The following is a 26,751-nucleotide window of genomic DNA, read 5'->3' as shown; positions in this document are numbered from 1 at the left end:
ATGTAGGAGTTAAATCGTGTAGCAGTATTAACGTAACACGTTTTTTTTTTCTATCTATAATGTGTTTTCTACAGGCAGTGCACCCCCTCCAATGTACTTCTACCCCCCGGAGCAGGAGGACACCCCCAGAACTTATCGGTCAGATGCCAGTAATGTTCCCGCGATCCCCAAACACACCCAGAAGGAGATTGACAATGTCATCATATCCACAAAGGAAATCACTGAATCCCTGTCCAAAACATTCTCTCAGTTCAAGAAGGCTATCGTAAGTGGGGAAGATTTGTGAAGTGTTTTATTTTCCACTCAAAAGATGGCATTTTCTTTTGAATTTCTCTAAATCAAATTATTACACCCTTGAAATGAAAATGCATTGATTATTAAAAGAGTGAAGAAATATATCCGAGTTTAAAATCATTTTATTTCTGGAAGTTTGTTATTGTTCTTTGAATCAGTTTATGTAAAGTTCTTAATATGTTTAATAGGACTTAATGTTCAAGTATTGTGTATTGTTCATCCGTGAGTTATTTTTCTTCAGATATTGGCCCACAGAGGGCAGCACTGGACATTACTTCAGAACTCATGCCGCACCATGTGGAACTGTGCCCACACAGCACTATTGCGGGCGATCGGCCCAGAGGATGGGCTTTTGTCTGTGGACAATCTGCGAGCCATTGTCTGGTTCCCGATGTACACAGCAGCTGACTGTACGCTGGACATGTTGGTACATCTTCAGACAGACCTAGAGAAACACGCTGAAAAGGTAGGCAGGTGTTTATTTATGTCTGTACATGTGAGATTGCTTGTTGAGGATCATCCGTAGATATGATATAACCGTTTTATTGATGGTTAGCTGTGTAAGAGAATCCCATCATTGCACCAATTAAAGAGGTCAAATTCTAAACTAAACTTTTAGCCACAAAACTCAAGGTAAAGAAAAACTTACAAAGTACATGTATATTCATAAGTGAGCCAACTTGTACATGATTATGCATAAACAAAATGACAGGATCGTGACTAGAACCTGTAGTCATACACTGCTTATATACAGCTGAAGGATATATCCTCCGTGAGTTGAATTAATGATGTGTGTCCAGTGTGTAAAAAACAAAAAAATCAGAAACTTTAAGGTATTTAAGGTGGCTCACTACACACCTTGAAAGAGTTTCGTAAATTAGCTTGAAATTGTTTAATTATGAAAAATATGTGATGGGAACATAATTGTGCCAAAAAGGCAAGAAGTATGCAATTTTGAATAAAAAACAAGATTTTCAAAAATTTATTTCAATAAATATGAACAAAACAATTTGGTATAATTGAACTCAGGATCTGCGGGTCAGTAACCGGATACTTTATCCACTGAGTTACGATGATAGACAAACAAATCAATCAATACAAGTAATTTCACAAAACACTTAACACTGCCATTTTGTGAAGCAATGTCATAAACAGTATTGTCTTGGTGTAATGAACTACCTTAAAAACTTCTAGAACAAGGTTCCACAATATTCAGTTCTTTACTGACAGCTCCTAAGATTCTTTCCTTTGTTATCTATTTCGAAGTGTAACACATTCTTAATTCTACATCAATAAGAAACCTTTAAACTTGTAGGCAAAAAGCAAGAACCGCAAGCTTGGTGATCTGTTTGAAACTTGGACAGGAGACATCACCAGAGAGAAGGGCGGAGCTAGCCTGAAGTTTGAGTCGCCATTGGACGACTCCAGTGTATGTGACATTCGATTCATCAGTAGGTTTGTCCTACGAGTCCTGGAGATGTTGTACTATGAGCAGAAGTGGGAGAAACTGGTGGATATAGCCATGCGATTTAGTGGACTTACTGAGTAAATTTATTGATGTACTTCAAAATCATCTACTGTTAAATTAAATGTGGTTAATTTTGCTGAAGATTAATATTTTATAATTTTATGAATCTATGGTATTTGCAGAAATATTTTGCATAAAAGTGATAAATCCCAAGTTGAATTGCAAGATTTTTGATAATACTGTGTAGTCAGCTTTTTTGGCGGGTATATAATTTTGACGTATTTTTACGATTTCCAAAGATCGTGAAACATACGATCCCCCCCCCCCCCCCCCCAAAAAGTAGCTAATTTAAGTACATCAGTATATGTATACATTATAAAAAAGAGTTCACCAAAATTTTTACCCATCAATTTAATGGTATATACCTTGTAGATCGACTCAAATCTGCCAAATGTGTCCAGCCAAAAATGGCTATACAGCATCCAGTTCTGCACAACCTGCTAATTATTGTATGAATTAATTTAATCCATTAAAATTTCTTCCAAAACATTCCGGGCATGTTTAATGATAAAGTTTTCCTTTCAATTATTTTGTAAGTACAAGTATGTATATATTTAGAGTAATAGTTACTCTGCCCTAACACGACTTCCCTTTGTGTTTACAGTGACCGGTACGCTGAGCAGGTTCTTCCGATCCTAGTCCAGGCCCAAAGGCAGATTGTGTCACTCCTGTCTGACCTGAGAGGGGAGATGCCCCCGCAGAAACACTACCGTGAACTACTGCAGCGTCTTGGGGGCGTGGTTACTTCTAAAGACTACCTTCATACTCAGCTGACCCTGGTCATTGACCCCGACTCCCTCCCTCCCATACCACCAGGAGCAGCTATTGATCCCATGGGACATGGAATTTATACAAGTATGGGGAAGTTGATGATATACTAATAACTATGTAATACCCATGTGCACTTGTAAAAAAAAAACAAAACAAAAAACTTCTAAAACAGCATGGTGTATAAATTTCATTTCTTTATAATTGTTGAAAGATGCAGTGTATCTATGTTTACATTCTGTTCACAGAATATTATAAAATCAAAGTTCAATATAACTCTTTCTATGAAATGGAGAGAGAGTGTGTGTGGAGAGTGTGTGTGGAGAGTGTTAGAGAGAGTGAGAGAGGGAGAGAGAGAGAGTCTGTTGAATGGTGTTGTGATGGATGTTTACTGAGAGCAAGAGAGTAAGAGAGAGAGAGAGAGAGAGAGAGAGAGAGAACCTCCGTTGGATGGTGTTGTGATGAATGTTTACTGTTTCTAGTTAAGGATGGTCAGATGTCGGTCTCTGTCCCTCTGGACATACCCCTCAGTCTGCATACATTACGAGAGGTTCTGGACAAGTCGCAGTATACCTGTAGAGCTCTCCATCACAGTAGGAAGCTTCTCATCCTGTACCTGGCCGGTCAGCAAAACAGTAAGTATTTACCTGTAGTAAACAACAAAACAGTAAGTATTTCCCTGTAGTAAACAACAAAACAGTAAGTATTTACCTGTAGTAAACAACAAAACAGTAAGTATTTTACAACACCTGTAGGGGTCGGCTAAACTCCAAGTATCTGTGATGTAATACACTAAACTCTAAAGAGATTTGGTTTTTTTAGGGGGAGATGGGGAGGGGCATATATTTTTTTCAACAAGTGCACACTTTATATATATTGATCTCATTCTGTTTTAGCTGGAGACGGATTCCTGAGTCGACAGATATCCAGGGTTGAATTTGTCCCCACTACAGCCAAACCGCAGCCCACAATGCCCCCGGACATCAGCCGGGATGATTTCCACGACATGAATGATGTACTGACCACATGTATGCCAAGGTCACAGCTAGGAACAGTCATCTCATCATACGAGAAAGCTATAGGTATGTACACCTCATCATATGAGAAAGCTATAGGTATATATTATCATAGGAGAAAACAATAGGTACCGTATATACTCGCCTATAAGTCGGATTTTTGGGAGTCAATTTTTGGTCCAAAACTCTATGTCTGACTTATAGGTGTGTCCTAAGAAGATTGGTATTTTTCTGGGCGGCGTAATGTAGTGTTTTTTAAACAACTCCGACGATTATCATGGACTACTACACAAATGATTATTGTTCACAAATATCTAGACATATCGTATTGTTTATATATTTTAGAATTATGTATAAAGAACAAGTATTTACATAATTATCTAGTTAAGTGTATATTATTTATTTTGAAAATTATTTACATACCGGTAACTAATTCTTTCAATTCAACGAATCTATCGTTTATCGGTAAAATTGAATTACGAACCCGATTTAATATTGAAATATTCATATGTATACCGGCTGAAATATATTTCATAAAAGATTGAATATTGTTAAAAGATAATTTAGATCATCATTCTTGACTCTTAAAAACTCGATTGTTGATACAATGAATTATACCAGAATCTCACAATAACAGTTTTCGCAAGGTGCTTGCCACTAAGTAAACACGGTGTCAGGTACTGGTAATTAGGATACCATAATTGCTTAGGTAAACAAGTGATCATTGCCCATAATAGATCAAGGGTTGTGTTTAAACCCCAAAAAGATATGGCTTGGATATTGAACACCTCATAATTAATAATTTCTCAAAATATTTTTTGAAACATAGGTAAAAACACTAGAGCATTGACTTGAAATTGTCAACCGATTCTGACAATAGGCGAGTATATACGGTATGTATCATATCATACAAGAAAACTATAATAGTTTTGTACATTTCATTACATGGGAACTACATGCAGTTATGTACAACATCTCATCATACGAGAAAATTAGAGTTATGTACATTTCATCATAATTATGAGAACTACAGGTACATGTATGTATAGCATCGCATCATATGAGAACTATAGGTATGCATAGCATTGCCTAAAACAAGATTATATTTTTGAAGTAAATATATGTACATGTATAGGTAAAATTGTCATTACAATGAAAGTCATGCTTTGATATTGATACAATATATTAATTATCAACAATCTTGTTATGCTATTAATACACTATAATGATTGACTGTCTTGTAGCTATGTTGCTGGCCAAGAACCAGAGAAGCCAAGCCGCCCAGGCCATGCATGAGTTGGGAAATCTTCAGTACCACGCCTCCAACATCAGGTAAATCATAACAAAGGAAGCACTGAGATGTCAGGGATAATGAAACATCTACTGGATGGCTTCTGATCAGCTATCCGTAAAAGATTGAACTTTTTTTTTTTACCCTGAATGTGATAATTTAGTGACTGCTGACATTGGGAATAAATTTCAATATCAATCTGTTTTCTAGAGCGGCATACAAATGGTGGGCGGAGTCTCTTGACCACACCCTGAACATGACCAACGCCCTCCACACCTGGAGGGCGGTACTTAAGGATAGTACTGATATCAGCTCGGAGCTGCTGAAGAGATGTGGTCTGTGGGGGTGTCTAATGGGAGGAGTGTTGGCATCGAACATTGCACAGTAAGTATACAGGGGAGGCATACAGAACAGCCTCAGATACAGGGGAGGGGTGATAAAAGGTGGCTTCTAACATTGTGCAGTAATTGTAGGAAAGGGGGGGGGGCAGGAGGAACCTCAATCGATTATGAGGTGAAGCAAGGGTAACATACAACAAACCACATTTATCAACAGATGATGAGTCATGTTGTTATGGAGGACTGTTATACATATTTATAGATAGATTAAGTCTTATTTGGCAGACAGGAAATTCCTTGAAGTGTATAATTATTGAACAATATAGACTGTGAGTTTGTTTATTTGATTACAGGTACATTTTGACCTCTGACCTTGGCCTTAGAATGGAGTGCTGCTTCTTGTCTGGATATTTCTTCAAGGTTAGAATTAAACTGTTCATTGATAAGGCTTAGCATGAAAAATAAAACAACACCTGGAAACTTAATTTAAGTCTCTGTAAAGGAAATGTTAGAGTACCCAGTGTGTACCCGAGTCTGTGCTAGTCTCTCTATGGAATTTGTATCTGATAGTATATATATCAACCATTAGTCTAAGATTGTTTGATAAGTGATTGTGATAATTATGATTAATATATTCTGATGACTAAGATTGTTTGATAAGTGATTGTGAGAATTATGATTATATTCTGATGATTAAGATTGTTTGATAAGTGATTGTGATAATTATGATTAGATTCTGACGACTAAGATTGTTTGATAAGTGACTGAGATAGTTATGATTATATTCCAGGCTTTGTTCCGTACCTCTCTTCCCCACCCCCGGGCAGACAGAGACTATGCCCTCTATGAGGTAGGAGAGGGGTGTGAGGTAACAAACCTTGTCCCCGGGGTTGACATGCTGTCAGAGAAGTTCCGCTGTGATGGGAGACAACTCGTGGCTGGGATCCGCTGGGTGACTGAAGAACTGGCTCGAGGGAAACATAATCTGTTTGTAAGGGGACCAAATTAATCAAAGGCAGTTTTACTCTGCACCAGAACAGGGTTAACATAATGTAACATATTATTTTTTTAAATCATTCTTTCAAGTCTAGAATTCAAAGATGGATCATTGCATATAATCTGGACTAAGTCTTGTGTTTAGATTTACAGGGTTAATGTCATTTAGATCTTTCTACATTTTACAAATTAGATTCATGTGTTGAATATTTTCTATAAGCTAGCTAGTTTTGTGTTGTCTGTATCAAGACAATAAAGATAAAAGCAGAGCATTAAATCTGCAGTTGAATTTGGAATATAAAAGGTGAATGCAGTCCATGAATTTAACATTCTGTGTCATTTCTTCTATTTTATAGGTTCTACCTTTACTGACCTTGAACCAGTACCTGACGACCTTCGTCTGCCGAGACTTACAGAGGTCAGTGGATGGACGTATACTGAAGGTCAGAGTGCTCACTGACCTCCGACTGTTTAACGAGGCCTTTATCACGCTTCAGCGACTGCTTCATGGTGAGAGACTGCCTCAGATTGGAGACAGTCACTTCAGACAAGTAGAGTCCAAGATGAGCTCTATCAAGTTCAACACATCTAAACCCATCACCGAGGCGGTCAATCTCAGGGTACAGTTTTTTGTATTTATCGCAAATGAAACAAATTTGTCAAAAATTGTAATGTTATTCTAATGAAGTAAATGTAAAACATAAATAATTTTTGAAAAAGAATATACATGTACCTTAAAAATCACTGTACACTAGATATTTTAGGATAAAAGAAAAATAGGAAAAAATATATTAAAAAGTATGGGAGATTTCTATGACCCTGTCTGTCTGTAGGTACTGGAGATGGTTCTGGACAAGAGGCTGTCATCCAGCCTGGCTACCCTGTACGGCCCACACATGACCTGTCACCTGTCCGTCGTTCAGGCACACCTGTTTGTGTCCCTGGCTGACACCATTCCGGTCATTCCCAAAATGGAGGATGTGATGTAAGTGTGACTGGTGTCTGCAATGTAAAGTCTATATCACTTCTGTGAATCAGTGTTGCCTCTATATTTTATAGCTGTTCTACCCACAAGTTTTGTATTTTGAAACTTTTTTTGCTAGTGGTTAAAGTTTTACAAGATGAGGAAAAATATCTTTCAAGCAATCTTAAGAAATGTGATGAAGCTTTGCTGCTGTGTCCAGAAAGTGATAATAGTCATGTACCATGGGAAAATGAATAGTTAAGGAATAATGTGCAATATTTGTGTTCAGATGAAGTTATTGTGGTTTTCCTGCAGTTTGACAGATGGACAGAAGGAAATGAAGCCATTTACTATCAGCACGATCTCCAGAGGGGGGCTCGGTACCAAGGGGATCAAGCTCCCCAGCTCCAGTGGCACTGGACCACGGAAATCTACGAGGTCATCATCAGGAACACGGAAAGATGATGCAGGTAAGAATTAAAAAGTTACGAAAATATGACAGGCAGAGGTGTGTATTTTCTACCAACGTCATAACCGACATCATAATCAGGAATGAGTTTTCTCTACATCACAAGTTCTAGTGCAGAGATTTCCTGAGACAGTGTATGCTTGCTGCCAGAGCCCAACTCTTTGTTTATTTAATTTTATCACTCAGACTTGCTTTTCACAATTTAAGGATAACTTTGAATAAAGTGTTCAACTTGTTGTTTTTTTTCACTTTTCATCAAGAATATGAATTATGAATATTTATGACAGTTTGTTACTCTGAGAGTTACTTATATGTAGAATAATTGAATTTGAATTAGTGGTACATGTATGTCCATGTATTTATGCATTTATCTATTGATATATAATTATGTTTTGCTCTCATTTTTAAACATGTAAAACATCATGCATGTTTGTTCTGTCATTTGTAAAGTTGTGTTGCTCCTCCAGGGGTCCAAACTGGATTAATGATAACTCTTGTAAAATCCTGTATTATTCAATGAATTTCATTCCCTGACCTTTAACCTTATTTTTACAGGAGAGGAAGAGGAGGAGGAGCATCACAGTGGTCATGTGACCAAACGCTTCACCCAGAGTAAGAAACCTCTGACCCTGGAGCTGATCAAGGGGACGTTGCTGACCATCGCTGACCAGATGGTAACCACCATTGCAGAGGTCATCCTAGAGAATGCTGAACATGATAAAGCTGGTGAGTATTGGGAGAGTGACCTCACCAGAGACAGTAACATCATTCCGTACGACATAAATCTGTATGTGACCTGTGGTCCTCTAGTTTTGATTTTGTATATCATTCACCACCTTGCCTAATTTCAATGAACATAGTAGTGTCTTTCCAGTGGGTACATGTATATAACCCACAGTTGTAAAGAGTGTGCATGAAATCAAGGCTTTATTCTTCTGAAGACAACTGTATATGATGTAAAGAAACACTTGTTTTATAATGTAAAGCATAAGGGATACACCTATAGTGTAAATCTGTGTATAACTTTTTGTTTTCTGACCCGACTTCCTTGCTATAGGCCTGGATTCCCTCCCTCTACAGTGTAAATCTGTGTATAACTTTTTGTTCTCTGACCTGACTTTCTCGCTGTAGGCCTGGATTCCCTCCCGGCGGCTGAACTTGAGCTGGTTGTCCTGTGTAAACTTCAGCAGGCCCTGATCTCACGCCAGAAACAACATGCCCCAATGGCGGCCCGGATCATCCTGTCAGCTCTCAAACTGCTGAAGAACTCTCAGCTGTTCAAACCCAGAAAGGAGGCTCCTATCATTAAAAGGTGGGTGTTCACCTCGTGATATCATAGCTAATTTGTGAACAAGTAGGACTGGTTTGTTAACCATTTGTGAACAAGTAGGTCCCAACCAAAATCGAGGGTCATTATTCATCATATAATTGCAATTTACAGATGACACTTTTCTGAGACTTCAATTGTCCCTGGTCATTTATTTTTTTTCGCTTTAATGAAATCTTTTTCACTGTTTTAGATTCATGTTTTTTCCCCAGAACTATGTAAACTATGGTGTTTTTCACTACAGTGTGATTTACATTGTTTGCTACCTCAATAAAAAATGATTCAAATTAACACTGTGGCCTAATGTATAGCCGTATTTATCAGGGTTTTTTAATCCCGTGAATGCAGGAACTTGGTCTTTCCCATATTTATCAGGGTTTTTTAATCCCGTGAATGCAGGAACTTGGTCTTTCCCATATTTATCAGGGTTTTTTAATCCCGTGAATGCAGGAACTTGGTCTTTCCCATTTGGGAAAAGTAAATTAAAGACATGCTCATATTACTTAAAACAAATACTACATAAGAAATATCAGGAGGTAAAACTAATAATATCTACTGCTCTTTTAAACATTTATTGTATTTTCAATTCAGAATTTGATCAATTGAAACTTTTTTCCTTATTGTCCGCTTGCAGTGAATTAATTTGTGATGGTAGCCTAACAAAGCTCTCGCGCTCACCGTGGCCACATATTATTTAAAAGTATTGATCACATTTAATGTGAGGTTCTTTGATAAATAGCTTTAGATGGTATTATAAAACATATTGATTTTTTAAAATCCATTGCAACACCAACTGTAAAATTGTTTTTAATATTTGATATTCAGCAAACTTCATACATTGAACACTGCATGGTGTTTGATCATGAAACCATAAGAGTATGTTCTGTAATTAGGATAATTCATAACTACATTTTGAGAATATTTCACTCATAAAAGACTTCTACCAGCTCTAATATGGCAAAGTATCCACTGAATTTGAGGGAATTTAATGTACCAACACCCTCAATGACCCAAAGATATGTTTTCCCTGAAGTGCTTTCTTGGATAAATTGACTAATTTTGGAAAAACTCGATACCTGGAGTATTGGATAAATCAACTGAATTTTAGGAAGGTGCAACACATGACAACTATGTTCAACATCTTCACCAACTTCATTATCTGGCTCCATTTCTATTCAGTACAAACAAAGTCTTGCCAATCAATGTGACTTGGAAAGTCAACATTATTAGAGCCCTGTCTATAGGCAGCTGGAGGGCCCTATAGTGATCAGCCTGACTGTGCATGTGTGCGTGCATTGACAGTTTTCTAAACCTTTTAAAGCTATTCTTGCAGCTATTGAACTGAAAATTTATACAATATATCAAAGGGTTACAGATCAAGTTTAAGTTTGGGCTTTGTTGACCTATTTTTATACGCCCGTCGAAGACGGGACGTATTATGGTATGGCGTCGTCCGTCTGTCTGTCCGGACCTTGTGGGCAGGATACAGACTGAACCATAAGCCCTAGCACTTTACAACTTGGTACATCTGATCACCATGATGAGAGGAAGATGCCTATTGTTTTTCAAGGTCAAAGGTCAAGGTCGTACTATCACTTATTAGGAAAACCTTGTGGGCAGGATACAAACCGAACCATAAGCTCCAGGATATTATAACTTGGTATATTTGATCACCATGATGAGAGGAAGATGCCTATTGTTTTTCAAGGTCAAGGTCGTAGTATCACTTTTTAGGAAAACCTTGTGGGCAGGATACAAACCGAACCGTAAGCTCCAGGATATTATAACTTGGTATATTTGATCATCATGATGAGGGGAAGGTGCCTATTGTTTTTCAAGGTCAAAGGTCAAGGTCGTAGTTTAACTTATTAGGAAAACCTTGTGGGCAGGATACAAATCGAACCGTAAGCTCCTGGATATTATAACTTGGTATATTTGATCACCATGATAATGAATTAGCTCACAGAGGACAGTGCTAACTTCACTAAAATATGAATCCCACTAAAATATGTTTCCCTTGAGCAAAATCTATGGGCGTATTATGCCACGTTGGCGTTGCTCTTGTTCTGGACTGTTTTTGGCTATCCCTGCAGCTATTGAATTGAAAATTTATACATGAATGTGTATATCAATATTTACTGAGGTAGTTTGTGTTTCTTTTTGAAATAATATGCCACAAAGTGGGGTCCTTTCTGCTTGACATCATAGTGATATCTAGTACCTGCTGATTATTGTTGACTTGTAGAGTCCATATTATTGATATCTAATATGTGTGTACTGACTAATTACTTTGATTTACAGAGATGATGCCGTTGATACCAAGGGCAGGTAACTAGCTGTAGTTGAGCACACTCGGAGCCTGTCATAGTGATCATTTTCTGTTTTAATTTATGTTGCTTTTTATGCAGATATTTATTGACAGAAATTGATTATTTATTTTTCTTCTTCATTTATTTATTTTCTTTTTGGTCAGATATACAGATACTTTGGGTTTAGGAATCTTTAAATAGTTGACCTGATCTGTAAAAATACAGAAATATTAAGACATAGTAGATATGCCTAGAAACAAAAGGACAAAATAAGACTATTAGTACATTTTTATGATACCAGCTTCTTGTGTTATTTCATGAAATAGCCATGTCAATTAAAACTTCAAATCATTTTACTCTAAACTCTAATATTGTCCCTACTGTCAAAAGTGACAGCTTAAATTTCAATTCTATTCAAATATACTTGTCAAAATGCTATGATTTTGTTGAACTTTTTTCTTCTTCAGAAAACGTAGAGCACAATTTTTGACAGTCACTTTTTGTTATCAATTATGTGGACTGAAGAATGTAAATCTATATTATAAAGTTTGTCCAAGCTTGCACTTGATGTCTTCTAGAAGAATAACAGCATGGAAAATAGCCATTTTGTGTCAATTGGAATTATAGCAAAAACTGGCGGCTATCAATGCGTCATGTTTATTATATATCATAATTCCGATTCTACATTATTTTGATCGAGTTGGGAAGAGCAACTGAGATACAATCATTTGGGACTCTTGTATGAAATATTTATTTTTGAAAATAGCAAATAGAAAATTATCATATTCAATTATTTCTCAAAATTTCTTGGGAAATGCTTAAATTTTTTTCGAAAGTTAAGTGTTATCAAAATTACACCAATGATGGTCACAGGCACATGATTCAAATTTCTGATTTTCATAGAATGATCCAATGATACATTTCAAGCACAGAATGGCTGAAATATTGCCAAAAAGGCATAAAACTGTAATCAATCAATCACTAGGCAATTCAGCCCCTTGTTCTGTAATATACTAAGTGTATTATTTTTTTATTATTTTAATTCAATTATTTTGTTTTTGATATTATCATTATTTAAGGTTATTAAAAACAAATTAGCATATCCTTATTAAGTTTTGTTCAAAGATTTTTCCCAATATATTTGGCCATTTGCTGTGAAAATTAAAGATTGAAGATTATTTAATTTTATTTTATTTTAGCATTTCTTTCAATATTACTTATACATACTCTGACTTCACAGAAATTATCTTTCTGATCACAGCTGTTCAGATATTCACACATAATGTAATTAATTTAGTAGCTTTCACTTTGTTAGATTAAATTTAGGTGCACACTTGTACAATTCTCTTAGATCCATTTCCAGTTTCATTACCTTTCGATTTAAAACCAGAACGAGTGATTTCGTCCAATTATCATTAAAGAAATTGATACTGAAAGAAATTATATCCACATGTGATGAAATTTGTCCTTTGTAACATATGTCATCCTTCTGGTTTCTGGGATATTTGATTAAACGTAATATATTTATCCTTACAGACCCTCGTCTCTGTCATCCTTCTCGTTTCCAGGATATTTGATTAAATGTATATTTGTCTTTACAGACCCTCGTCTCTGAAGGGAACGGGACTGAAGAAAGACACTCATTCCAGTGTGAAAATCGTTCACCCAGAAAACAGCCAATTCCAGTACCAGAATTTCCAGAGTCGGTCACGCCTGGACGCCCGGTTATGGTTAGACTGTCGACAAGCTTTAGTTCAGTGTTTGATGATGGAGGTCCGCAGTCTTGGCGAAATCAAAGGTCAGAGGTCAAAGATGTTTTTCTTTATAATTGAACAATATCTAGGACTTTGCTGATGAAATATGCAATATACAAAACCTCTGTCCTATACCCGAATTCCAACTAAAAATCAGAATGTCAATATATGTAATTAAAAAATCAATGCTATGAAAGTATTTTAAAGGTTGATATGTACTAATGGGATTCTATACAGATCCAGAGACAAAGGTTCTGCAGGAGTTGGCAGATTGCCGTCAGTATTGTATTGAGGGTCTGGGAGAGGCTGAAGCATGCGGAGATGTGGAAATGCAGGCCGAGTTCTTCATCCAGGGGGCGATACTCAACATCACTGAGGGCAAAAGTCTGGATCACACTGTGTCCCTTCTTCAGGTCAGTACCACACATTCTGTCCAGTCAGACAATTTATAATTACAGTTTGTGCCCATTACATGTACATGTATGTCCACTTTATATGTGGTTATTAAAGTTGAAGACAGATGTCCACTTTTGATTGAAATGTCTTTTGTATTATGTGTAGAGATGAAAATTTATAATGTATTTAAATTTTTTAGATTGAAAAATGCTAAATATTTTATTTCTAAAAGATGAAGTTAAATGAATTGGAATTTATATAAAAATTTGATTATATTGATGTAAGACCTGTTTATACTCGAGTCTATTTAACAGAAATATATTGTTTGGTACAATACATGTATATTATGATTATCATTTCTGGTTGTTTAAACTGTGGTATCCTTATTGTAACAAATTAGAACTAATGAAAAACAAATCCTATTAGGTTCAGAGTGTATTACAATTACAGTTTGTGGAAAGTTCTGCAGTAGCAAATTTTGTGTAGTGGCCTGTAATTTCCAAAGCGTTTTAAACACCCTGAAACAGATGTTGATATTCGATGGTCACAATCCTGTTACAGTACCCTTAATCAAATGAATTGCTGTGTTCACAGGATGCCATTAAGCTACTACAGAAGATCCCCAAGCTGTCTATTCCTGGGGAGCAGCTTCTGACCCGAGCACTGGTCCTGAGGACAGATCTGGAGGCCGTAGAGAGGGACGATGAGACGGTGCTGTTCACAGAACGCACACTGGACCAGTATCTGGAGGCACAGAACTTAATCCTGAAACAGGTCAGCACAAAACATAGTCCTCAGCACAAAACTTAGTCCTGAAACCGGTCAGCACAAAACATAGTCCTCAGCACAAAACTTAGTCCTGAAACCGGTCAGCACACATCTTAATCTTTACACAGATTAACACAGACTTAGTACTCATCAGTTTGTAATATTTAAACAGGTCTTTATCAGAGCTGGTCTCATTTCTTCATGCACTTTATTTCTTTCCAATATCAGTTTAAGTTTTGACTGAAAAACATACAGTATCTGTGATATTTCTGGCAATTACAAAACCTTCAAATTGTGTAAAATGACTCATTCTTATGGTTGTCTAATACTCCATGTTTTATTGACCCAGACCTCCCTTGTATACACATCCTCCACATACACACCCTTCACAAACAGTTAGAGGGAACCTGGATCAAGAAAGATAACTCTTTCACCACTAGATTAAAAGACTTAGGTTTATTCCCAAACCCACAAAGAATGAAAAATGAATCATGTCACAACATGATTTTTTTACCTTTTTAACAAAGAATTTGCAAAGAATTGGAGATATGTATGTACTCCCTGACCGAATTTTCTTGATTTCAGCTGGAGAGGCTAGGGGAGGCAATCGAACACTACCACCCCAACCAGATGCCACAGTTCTCTGCCCCTGTCAGTCCAATGAAGAATATCTATCTTCCTCAGCTGTCACAGCTTGTAAAGGTCAAACTAAGAGTGGGGCACGCCATCAGCAGAAACACCGCCAAGTACATCCGCAGCGGGTAAGGGGTGGGCCGTGTTTATATCCACAGCAGAGAGTGAGGACATGTTTATTTATATTCATAATGGGTAATCAAGAAGAGCCATTTTATATTGGTAATAGGCAAAGGGCAGGGCCATATTTATATTGGTAAAGGGCAGGGCCATGTATATATTGGTAATGGCTAAAGAGCAGGACAATGTTTGTTATATATCCACACTACATATTTATTATACCCCCCACAACAAGTTGTGGGGGGGGGGTATACTGGAATCGGGTTGTCCGTCCGTCCGTCTGTCTGTAGATGCAATGGTTTCCGGGCTCTAAAGCATTATCCTTTCCACCTACCGTCACCATATCATACATATGGACTACCCATGGGATGAAGATGTTCCCTATCGATTTTGGGGTCAAAAGGTCAAAGGTCAAGCACACTGGACATCGAAGTAGCAATATGGTTTCCGGGCTCTAAAGCGTTATCCTTTCCACCTACAGTCACCATATCATACATATGGACTACCCATGGGATGAAGATGTTCCCTATCGATTTTGGGGTCAAAAGGTCAAAGGTCAAGCGCACTGGACATCGAAGTAGCAATATGGTTTCCAGGCTCTAAAGCGTTATCCTTTCCACCTACAGTCACCATATCATACATATGGACTACCCATGGGATGAAGATGTTCCCTATCGATTTTGGGGTCAAAAGGTCAAATGTCACGCGCACTGGGCATCGAAGTAGCAATATGGTTTCCGGGCTCTAAAGCGTTATCCTTTCCACCTACAGTCACCATATCATACATATGGACTACCCATGGGATGAAGATGTTCCCTATCGACTTTGGGGTCAAAAGGTCAAAGGTCAAGTGCACTGGACATCGAAGTAGCAATATGGTTTCCGGACTCTAAAGCGTTATCCTTTCCACCTACAGTCACCATATCATACATATGGACTACCCATGGGATGAAGATGTTCCCTATTGATTTTGGGGTCAAAAAGTCAAAGGTCACGCGCACTGGACATCGAAGTAGCAATATGGTTTCCGGACTCTAAAGCGTTATCCTTTCCACCTACAGTCACCATATCATACATATGGACTACCCATGGGATGAAGATGTTCCCTATCGATTTTGGGGTCAAAAGGTCAAAGGTCACGCTCACTGGACATCGAAGTAGCAATATGGTTCGGTTTGTCATGCCATTTGATTTTTAAACTCAGAAAAGAGGTAGTTTATACCTATTACCAACACCCTTTGGGAGATTGGGGTAAGCGGGGGGTATTCTTAGTGAGCATTGCTCACAGTACCTCTTGTTAGCAGTGGGGTAATATTTATACCCAAGGATGAGGAGTGGGTGGAATTGTAGTGCAGTAGTAAGTGCTATACGGACTGTGGATATCGGCCTGGGTAGCTCAGTGGTTAGAGCACCTGACTAGTAATGCAGGGAGCCCGGGTTCAAATCCCAGTCCAGCCAAAGATTTTCTCCTCTCTCCTTTAAATACTACAGTTGGTGCCGTTGACCACCCCTGGACTTGCTGGTGAAGGTCCTGTCAGGGGCGAAAAGAATCTGGGTTGTGTGTGTCTTTGAGGGCGAAGACAAATTAGTGTAGTAGTTGGGGCTATACGGATCATGGATATTGGCCTGGGTAGCTCAGTGGTTAGAGCACCTGACTAGTAATGCAGGGGTCTCGGGTTCAATTCCCGGTCCAGTCAAAGATTTTCTCCTCTCTCCTTTAGATACTACAGTAATAATTAGTCTATGTGACATTGCTTGAAAAATCAAAAAGATCCTCATTATGATGAATTAGTCAGATGTATTCAAGCAATGTCATATTTTACAGGTCACCAATAACGATTATCATTCAGGGATTACATATGATTATGCTTCGTACCCATGGGTCCATTCATGCCAATTCACTCATTCCATTCTCATGAATAAGATTTAAATTTACTGCGATCAAATTAATCTTGATCGTAAATATTCTATTTTCATGTTACCTGAGTCACTTGGGTGATCTATTGTTATTGGTCTGCATCCGTCATTGTCCTTCGTGTGTTACAAATTGAACAATTTTAACTTCTTTTTGATAACTACCATTCCAATTCTTTTCAAAATTGGTATGAAGCATCTTTGGGACAAAGCTGGGACATAAAGTGTTAAAAGTTGTGCATGTATCAATTTGATCTTGCTATCACAGCAATATTATCTCATGAAAATGTGTGAAAAGTGACTTACTAGTGGACTTTTGGTCTTCCCTCAATGACCAATTATTACAGCTCAGTGCAGTATGATTGTTCTGCACATTTACGATAGTTTGGACTATTATTTTTTTTTGTTCATGACAGCTTAGACATTCATTTTCCGTATGTTCATGGCAGCTTGGAGATTAATATTTCTGTATGTTTATTTCAGCTTGGACACTAATTTTCTGTACGTTTATTATAGCTCAGACAAGGACCCAGTACAACTCTGGTCTGGAGCGCTTGGTGTTCTAATGACAGCAAGAGAACTGTCTCAAGCCAGCGTAACACGGGAAGCAAATCTGGAGGCTGAAATCTTACTGAACCTTGGTATAGTTAAATGTCTCTCTTGTAACCAAATCCATCCCCGAATACACAGACTCCTTATTTTGTCTCCCCCCCCCCCCCCAATTCACCACCGCATACACACAGACAGACTCCTTAACTTGCCCCCCCCCCCCTCCCAATTCACCACCGCATACACACAGACTCCTTAATTTGCCCCCCCCCCCCCCCCCCCCATTCACCACCATAAACACACAGACAGACTCCTTATCTTGTCCCCCACCCCAATCCATCATCACACAGACAACTTATGTCAGTAAAAAAAATCCTTGAACAAAGATCTGTTAATGGCATGTACATTATCAAATGAAATTGTCAAAATGAGTCACCCTCTGATAAACTGAGAAAAATATCCAAATTATGAAGTTGGCTTTGAAAAGTCTCACACATGTTCATGTATGAAGCACCTGTTGCTGTGCTGAATGTTGTATGGGTGTGTTGTAAGTACATGTAAGGTTCATGTTAATGTTTAAAGCACCTGTTGCTATGCTGAATGTTGTAGTGGTGTGTTGTAAGGTTCATGTTAATGTATGAAGCACCTGTTGCTGTGCTGAATGTTGTAGGGGTGTGTTGTAAGGTTCATGTTAATGTATGAAGCACCTGTTGCTATGCTGAATGTTGTATGGGTGTGTTGTAGGTAAGGTTCATGTTAATGTATGAAACACCTGTTGCTGTGCTGAATGTTGTATGGGTATATTGTAAGTAAGGTTCATGTTAATGTATGAAACACCTGTTGCTGTGCTGAATGTTGTATGGGTGTGTTGTAGGTAAGGTTCATGTTAATGTATGAAACACCTGTTGCTGTGCTGAATGTTGTATGGGTATATTGTAAGTAAGGTTCATGTTAATGTATGAAACACCTGTTGCTGTGCTGAATGTTGTATGGGTATATTGTAAGTAAGGTTCATGTTAATGTATGAAGCACCTGTTGCTATGCTGAATGTTGTAGGAATGTGTTGTAAGGAAGGTTCATGTTAATGTATAAAGCACCTGTTGCTGTGCTGAATGTTGTAGGGGTGTGTTGTAAGTAAGGTTCATGTTAATGTATGAAGCACCTGTTGCTGTGCTGAATGTTGTATGGGTGTGTTGTAGGTAAGGTGCAGCGTATGCTGGTATACCTTGGAAAGTTCCCGCCAAGGAAAGCAGTGGAGACTCTTTTGGAGGCCATCACCACCAGCTTCAACAATGATCATGATCTAGGGTAAGTGTTACTGTGTGTTTCATTTGATATCTGCAGAAATTGCCCTGATTTTTTTTCAAAACATCTATATTGTTCTATTGTATTATGGTATTGCCCCTTTATAGACTGATGATCTAAACCATTCTATTGTATTATGGTATTGCCCCTTTATAGACTGATGATCTAAACCATTCTATTGTATTATGGTATTGCCCCTTTATAGACTGATGATTTAAACTGTTCTATTATGTATTGTACATGTATTGCCTCCCTTTATAGACTGATGAGGCAGGCGTACATGGAGATTGCCCTGGTGTACCTGCAGAGTTCTGGACTGATATCTATGAAGGAGAACAGCACTCTGGAGGTAGTGGCAGATACCCAGGATCCAGAAATAGCCAGTGCTAAAACGGACAGTTCGCGGAAAACCAAGTCGTGGAAGGTACGGACCCCAGGGAAATGACAGTCACTAGTAGGAAGACTGTAATGAACAAACCCAGGGGGTGGAGGGTGGGGGTGGGGGTTACACTAATGTCAGTCACTAGTTGAAACACAAATATTAAGATACCAGTGCAGGTTACATTGACCTCATGAAGTGAAAATGAACGTAGGTAGGCAATTTACAACACCAGTACGTGAAGAGTTTTTCCTCCATGTTAAAGATTAACCGGTGAACATGTGTACTTATTGCAGGTGTCATAAATTAAACATTGCAATACATGAAATTAACAATATCAAATGGCTAGAATGTTGCTTATTCATTGGATGAAAAGCACCATTATAAGATTATTGATTATATTTTTAAAGTCAGTCAATAACAAAAATATAGACAGCAATATCACAGAAACAGTGTTTTATGAGAAACACATATTTTCATATTTAGAGTACCCCCCCCCCCTCCCCTACCTCTATTTCTGACATCAATTACTGGCTATAACGATTGAATCTTACAATCATGATCTCATGGCAATGTTTTTCTACAATATACATGTACCTGTGTATTGCGACAACCTGCGTGTATTATCACCTCAATTATCCAGTAAGGAATTAACATATAGGCTGTTTGCATTTAATTTATTAGGGATATCAAAATTGTAGGCATGGGGTTATTTATAGAACAAAAGCATTGGAAGCTTCAAGCAAGGTGTTATTTGTATATAAAAACTTTGGTTTAATCAATAAAGCTTTAAATGAATATTTTGTTACTTGGCAGAAATCTCCCGTCTCTTCTCCAGACATGGTAAAGCGTACAAACCAAAGCTTTGTTTAAAAGGAGCTTTTTATTAACAGTTTAGGGACGTTGTTAACAATCTGTTCTCTGTGCTTGTAGACACCTCAATATTTGGCAGGAGTTTAAATATTGGACTCGAGAGATTAAATTTCCAAGATTTATCACGTTTTATGTTCACAAACAACAATAAGTGGTTTTATTTATGTTCATAAAAAGTGGAAATATTTATTTTTATGCCCCCATGATCAGATTCTGCGGCATATTCACATGTAGATTAATTTTAACCTTGGTCATAAATTTTGTATGGATGGATATTTCACATATTTGGGCACCAACGGTTTTGATCTCGTGACCTTGGGGTTTAAATTGACATATACTTTTGAAAAACTTTGACCTTAGCCATTATCAGCTTTGATGCCATTCTTTATTGAAGATCAGATTCTGTTATTCTTGAAAAATTTGTTGATATGCATGCCTATACTATGAAAACAACCCCACCTCCACCCCCTATATTGTTTTACAGTGCTAATCTAGGGTCTATAGGGGAAATGTTCAAGTGAAAATGGCTAAGATTTTATTTGTGGATTTAGGGTAGGGGAGTATATGTAATTGTGTAATTAATTGGGTTGGAGAAACTCATCAGCTTTCTCTGTCATTGATCTGAATAATGGTAGAAATATTTAATTAGTATAACTTCTAATGAGGAATAGCATTATATGGTGAAGGGCAATCTTATGACTATAATTAATATCTGTTTGTCAGTCAATCCATGTATTCAAGATGTGTGTTTTCTTTAGCATATCTACCTACAATTAATCTCTATCATTTCTGTGCAGCAAGAAAATTAAATTATTGGTATAATTAATTAATTAGGGTCTGTAATCTCAAAAAACATCATCTATCTCAACTTTTATATATTATCTATAGATTGTTTAAATCTTCTATAAAACACAACAGCTTTTCAAACAAATCTTCATATACCTCATTGTGCTGTGACTCGAGATAAGCTTTGTCAAATTTCTCTCTGACAGTTTAATTCTGCAGGTGCTCTATAGTCTTTCAGATTTCGATATAGGAATATATCTTATATACTGTATCTCTATAATATATACAGACTGCATACTGAAACATTGTGTTGACTATCTTTAATTCATTTATTAGTCAGTAATGCAATTCCTTCTGTGAAATACAATGGATTTACAGTTCAATACTTTAGGGCCTAAATTAAAACTCTGTCTCCAATCTAGACGTAAAAATGCCATGTCTTCAACATTTTTATTGTCATTTGTCTCTCAAGAAAAAAATTGACGTTGATATTTTAATACAAAACACTCTCTGGTTTTTTTTATGTACTATGTTTGTAGTGGAATTGAATTTTGTATGATTGTTCCAAAAATAGAAGTGAATAAAAATGACTTGCTGATTGAATGTCACAATTTTACATTTTTTACCAAAATATTTTTTCCCTACCTACCTACCTGCCAGCCTATAGGTCAAAATATTCAGTAGCAGAGATGAAAATGCATGTGTATTTTGATGTAGGTCCAGTGAAGAGCATTGAGTGTATTGTATAAAATAGAGACTTTGTTCACAGAGCAAGAAAGATCGTCTGAGTAGCAGAACAAAGTCCAGTAAGAGTGACGAGGTCGGTGATCAGGAGAAGGAACGTCGTGCGGCATGGCTCGCTATCAGGTGTGCCGCAGCAGTGGCGGAGGCCCAGAGAGCTCGTATGTTACTGATCGGGGATGTCAGTGTCACGTCACAGAAACTACAGGAAGTCGCCCAGGAAAACATCCCCGATTTTGTGGCCCTGGATCTTGTCAGTGCTTATGTTTTAGGGGAAAAGAAGAAAGTGTATAAAAGTAAGTTAAACTTTGTGAATGAGTTAGGGGAAAAGAAGAAAGTGTATAAAAGTAAGTTTATGAATGTACGGTTTAGGCGACATGATTTTGTCATGAGAATAAAATGGTGCTTCATATTCACCTTCTGTCATTTGAGTTACTCCCAGTCACCACTGCAGTAGCAGAGTTGATTGAATACTTACTCGGTAGAATGCTTGTTTTGTGAGTGGTGGCTGAGTTGTGGATTTGAGTCCCAACTGTGATGGAGCAGAGTCTTTAGAATAGGTAGTGAATGTTCCTTTGTCAAATTCTCAGCATTAAATGTGAGAGGTATGGGTCTTTCAGATTAGACTCATAACAAATGAAGTTCCATGTCATTGTCAGTGTCAGCATAAGATAAAGAACCCTCATGGCATTGTTTCATGACAAGATCATAACTTTGAATTTATGGCTTTTCTTCTAAAGCTGAAGACATCTTGAAAGGAGTGAAGTATCCCCATGGGAATATAACAAACAAAATTCGTATCACTCTTCAGAACTTCATTTTTGGGTTCATCCCATACTCAAGAACATTAATTCTATTTTACCCGTTGTTTACCGCTGTTATTGTTCCCAGTGAAGTGAAATACCTGACTCAGGTGTCAATGCGATCTGTTACAGATGAAATAGAGGAGGAGTTAGCTCCCCTGATCGAGGCACAAGAAGTGAAGAAGGTGGAAACTTACGAAGAACAAGTGAATCGAGCCAAGGACGGGGCTAAGGACCTCGGATGGATCCACTTCTTAGGTAATATAATGTCCATATACATGTACTAGATAGTGGCAACACTTCAGAGGTACATGTAGTATAATGTCAATTGCATACGTAAATCTAACTGTCATGTAGATAGAAGTGGGGTATCAGGAAGTAACAGGAGTGGATCTATGTTCTAACCTAACCAAATCTCGATGAACATATAGATGTAAGTTGGGAATCAGAAACATTGATCTACCTTTTAAGTATATATGCAGCATCATCATTTTTCATGGGGAAGGGGAGATTAGGGGCTCTCAATTTTTCTGATTTTTGCTGCAAGTTCTTAAACCACAATAACAAAAGTCAATTTGATTAAAATGCATGAAAATGGGCTCCCATGAACTCGGTATCTACATGTATGGTGATATTGATATTGCAAGTGTTACAGACCTGGGTGAATGTAAAATTTAGATCATTTATGCATGAAAGGACAATTCCAAAGGAAGACGTTAGACTTCTGATGAAATGTTGAAGATGATTCCATTCTGTTACAAATTATGAAGAAATATTTACTTAGTAGCATCAAATCCCAATGTTCAACAGAGAATTTATCTAGCAATATTCCACTGTACTGCTACATGTATCAATCTGAACAACATTGAATTTTAGTTTTAGTTCTCCTGAATCAGACGCTAATTCTCAAATTGTTAGTCATCTGTCATATTTGTCCTTTTTGTATTTTGTACTTACTAGGTTACCATACAGTTAGGAGAATGAGAACTTTTTAAATAGAATAATATTTGTACTTATTAGAATACCAGACAGTTAGGAAAATGAGAACTTTATAAATGGAATATTTGTACTTACTAGGTTACCAGACAGTTAGGAGAATGGGAACTTTATAAATAGAACGATATTTGTACTTACTAGGCTACCAGACAGTTAGGAGAATGAGAACTGTATAAATAAAATTATATTTGTACTTACTAGGTTACCAAACAGTGAGGAGAATGAGAATTTTATAAATAGAACGATATTTGTATTTATCAGGTTACCAGACAGTGCTACAGCGGTTGTGTAGTACCTCCACTATATCAGCCTCCAGTATCAAGTCCGACAACACCCTCCAGGATGACACTGACCCAGGTGACCTTGGTCCAGAGTTTGACCTTGGGTTCATCAGTCATGCTCAGTGCGATACCACCGTGAACCATGATGTGGTGCGTTCGATGCTGTTTGGCGGTATTTGGTCTAGACGCACCGCCAAACTTCACACTTACCTGGCCACCCACTTAAAGGTGTACAGTGAGAGATGCTGTGCTGTGTATCCCCCTGCCACCCTCAGTCTTCCCACTGTTGCCAATGTCAGGTCAGGAGAAAATCTAATTTGAAACGAACTATGTATAATATTTTTCAGTCAAATTTGTATTAAAACAGTAAGCAAACATTTGCTTGTAATAATGCAACCAAAGAGCAGTACATATGTAATTATTACATGTGATGATTCTCGTCTAAAGTGAAATCTACTTTCTGAACTTGTTGTATTTCTTCTTTTTTTAATCACATCATCACAGAATATCATGACTGTAAATGAATACCACTTGAAATCTTAATGATCTACAGGTTGGATTCAAATGTCCTCTACAAGTCATACACACAAAACTTGACCATGCCTGCTGACCAGGAGGAAAGTCTTCAGACTGCTGGACAAGGTGACCTCGGCAAGGCCCCACCCCCTCCGGGCTCCAACTCTGACCAGTATCGACCCCCAGACAAAGCCGTCACAACCCCTACTGACACAGAGGTCGCAATACAGGTGTGTCATTTGTCAGAAAAGTGTTAAGAATAAGGAGTACTGTAAACTAACTTTTATTCTTAATGACTTTATTTCGCAATTTACCAGGGATGAAATAGTTCGCGTTGATTTATTTTTGCAACCAAGATTATCTTAAGCAAATACAAGAGACATTAAGGGACAGGTTTTTGGCGAGAAATGTTCGCGATGACGAGTTTCTTGTGAACTTTGCAAAACATTTTCGCTAGTAATAGTTGGTTTACACTAATTGTAAAACTGAAAGTAGTAATCAAGGTGATATTAGACTGTTGTATGATGTGGATCAAAATATTCAAAAATTTAAAATTCTACTCAACAATGCTAAAAGAAATAATACAATCAATAGCATAGTGATTTTTTTACCAGTGTTTCTGATAAACAGTTAATTCCTTCTAGTTGTGCACTCAGCATATATACAGGATTTAGGCAAACACACCTTTGACCATGTTTTATATAATTTGTGTAATAAGTTTATTTGTTTTGTTATCACAGTTTTACCAGCCCTCACTTGAGGAGAATGATCCCCAGAGACCTGAGGCTGTGGGTCCCGACTCCAGAATTCTCCTCCTGTATGCATTGTCCAACAAAAAAGTCAACCAGCCAGGTCTGCAGTGGGTGACCTTGTCCCAACTTAATGACCTTCATGACAGGTAGCTGAACTACTTTGCTATGTGTGTTGAGTTGTAGGTTTGTTTGTATGTTTTACGTCCCATTGGAGAATTTTTCATTCATGAAGAGGCATCACCAGCTTTAGATGAAGTGCCACAAAGTTTGACCCGATCATGTCATTTGGGGCTGTAATGCCTACAGTGATGCCTTCTGACATTAAGGTCATATCCAAAAGTCCCGTGACTTTCTCACTTGATTGTTTCTGCGATTGGAACAACCACCACCTATGTTACGTGTAAATATAGAAGGTCTAACATGATGCTGAGAATCTAACCTAGGACGAAACAAGCACCTTACCTACAATACTACCATGATGGATAGATGATACATGTACTTGTATAGAATAGTTGATATTAGTACTTATATAGGGTAGTCAAGATTTGTACTTATAAAGGATAGTTGATACTTGTACTTATATAGGATAGTTAAGATTTGTACTTTTATAGGATAGTTGAAGCTTGTATGGGATAGTTGAGATTTGTACTTGTATAGGATAGTTGAGATTTGTACTTGTATGGGATAGTTGAGATTTGTACTTGTATGGGATAGTTGAGATTTGTACTTATATAGGATAGTTGATACATGTATGGGATAGTTGAGATTTGTACTTGTATGAGATAGTTGAGATTTGTACTTATATAGGATAGTTAAGATTTGTACTTATATAGGATAGTTGATACATGTATGGGATAGTTGAGATTTGTACTTGTATGGGATAGTTGAGATTTGTACTTATATAGGATAGTTAATACATGTATGGGATAGTTGAGATTTGTACTTGTATGGGATAGTTGAGATTTGTACTGATATAGGATAGTTGATACATGTATGGGATAGTTGAGATTTGTACTTGTATGGGATAGTTGAGATTTGTACTTGTATACAGTAGTAGGAGAAGCAGTATTGCTAGGAAACATGTAGTAATAATTCAGAATGTCCCAAGGATCTTATGTTGCCAGAATTAAGTTAAAATGTAAAAAGCTGAGGAAATAGTTGAGTTGTAAAGCTGCAAGAGACAAATTGTTACTTTTACAGGGGATACAAAATTAACAATTTTATTTGTCATTATATCTTGGTACTTGCAATACTGACTTTATCAGCAGAAGGTTTACCTTTTTATCAATTCTGTTCCTCCATTGTGACAGGTTGGCGTTGTTGGCCCAGAGAGGAGAGATTTCACTGCAAGAGAAAGAGAAGAAGACGCGTGACCCAGTCACCCCCTCCCCCACCCCCACAGCCAAGTCCAAGAAGACCCAAAGGATCAAAGCGCTGTCCCCAAAAGTACAAAGGGATGAAAGACTAGAGGTAAAGCAAATTGTGTGTTTGTGTGTTTAGCAAATGAATTAAGGATACAGATTGAAATCACATAAAAGTACATTATATTGTCTTCGCAACAGAGTAATGTGGTGATGCATGAAAAAGTGATTGCATGCCTAATGCCAATACTATCATGATAAATTTACACGCCCAGCTTTGAGGGGATATTCCTCTTCATGGTGCTATTGTTTGTAATTGGTTATGGGAAAGGTAAAGATTCTGTAGATTAAAAAAAGTTAAAAGCCATTTAAATGAGAGTCTGAAAAATCAGTTTATTACTATCATTAGTATTTATTTTATCAGATATTTCGGGCTGATATTTGTCATTGTTGATTAATTTCTACTGTGTAAAAGTGCATCTATCATTCAACACCATTAATTAATGACATGTTTTGATAACAGA

General features: G+C 37.3%; 1 protein-coding gene across 8 annotated transcripts in view; it reads left to right on the top strand.

Moving 5' to 3' along the window:
* The window catches only part of LOC125653986 (cilia- and flagella-associated protein 54-like), a 64,312-nt gene that overhangs the window by 35,955 nt on the left and 1,606 nt on the right, over positions 1 to 26,751 (top strand). For 5 of the 8 annotated variants that reach the window (XM_056144196.1, XM_056144193.1, XM_056144198.1 and 2 more), the window contains 30 exons: positions 75 to 265; positions 536 to 760; positions 1,610 to 1,839; positions 2,427 to 2,677; positions 3,073 to 3,225; positions 3,487 to 3,672; positions 4,851 to 4,938; positions 5,108 to 5,281; positions 5,589 to 5,655; positions 6,026 to 6,226; positions 6,588 to 6,851; positions 7,065 to 7,216; positions 7,511 to 7,665; positions 8,220 to 8,390; positions 8,796 to 8,976; positions 11,293 to 11,319; positions 12,902 to 13,098; positions 13,292 to 13,467; positions 14,045 to 14,224; positions 14,804 to 14,979; positions 17,402 to 17,526; positions 18,634 to 18,742; positions 19,001 to 19,163; positions 19,935 to 19,961; positions 21,547 to 21,814; positions 22,454 to 22,579; positions 23,579 to 23,897; positions 24,152 to 24,344; positions 24,855 to 25,012; positions 26,177 to 26,336. In XM_056144196.1, the coding sequence (XP_056000171.1) occupies positions 75 to 265; positions 536 to 760; positions 1,610 to 1,839; positions 2,427 to 2,677; positions 3,073 to 3,225; positions 3,487 to 3,672; positions 4,851 to 4,938; positions 5,108 to 5,281; positions 5,589 to 5,655; positions 6,026 to 6,226; positions 6,588 to 6,851; positions 7,065 to 7,216; positions 7,511 to 7,665; positions 8,220 to 8,390; positions 8,796 to 8,976; positions 11,293 to 11,319; positions 12,902 to 13,098; positions 13,292 to 13,467; positions 14,045 to 14,224; positions 14,804 to 14,979; positions 17,402 to 17,526; positions 18,634 to 18,742; positions 19,001 to 19,163; positions 19,935 to 19,961; positions 21,547 to 21,814; positions 22,454 to 22,579; positions 23,579 to 23,897; positions 24,152 to 24,344; positions 24,855 to 25,012; positions 26,177 to 26,336 (5,093 nt within the window). The remainder of the gene's footprint in view (positions 1 to 74; positions 266 to 535; positions 761 to 1,609; positions 1,840 to 2,426; positions 2,678 to 3,072; positions 3,226 to 3,486; positions 3,673 to 4,850; positions 4,939 to 5,107; positions 5,282 to 5,588; positions 5,656 to 6,025; positions 6,227 to 6,587; positions 6,852 to 7,064; positions 7,217 to 7,510; positions 7,666 to 8,219; positions 8,391 to 8,795; positions 8,977 to 11,292; positions 11,320 to 12,901; positions 13,099 to 13,291; positions 13,468 to 14,044; positions 14,225 to 14,803; positions 14,980 to 17,401; positions 17,527 to 18,633; positions 18,743 to 19,000; positions 19,164 to 19,934; positions 19,962 to 21,546; positions 21,815 to 22,453; positions 22,580 to 23,578; positions 23,898 to 24,151; positions 24,345 to 24,854; positions 25,013 to 26,176; positions 26,337 to 26,751) is intronic. The other 3 variants (XM_056144195.1, XM_056144194.1, XM_056144197.1) reach the window with 3 other exon arrangements.

The sequence above is a fragment of the Ostrea edulis genome, chromosome 7 (assembly GCF_947568905.1).
Source record: "Ostrea edulis chromosome 7, xbOstEdul1.1, whole genome shotgun sequence".
Lineage (NCBI taxonomy): Eukaryota > Metazoa > Mollusca > Bivalvia > Ostreida > Ostreidae > Ostrea > Ostrea edulis.
This window is presented reverse-complemented; position numbering and strand designations above follow the sequence as displayed.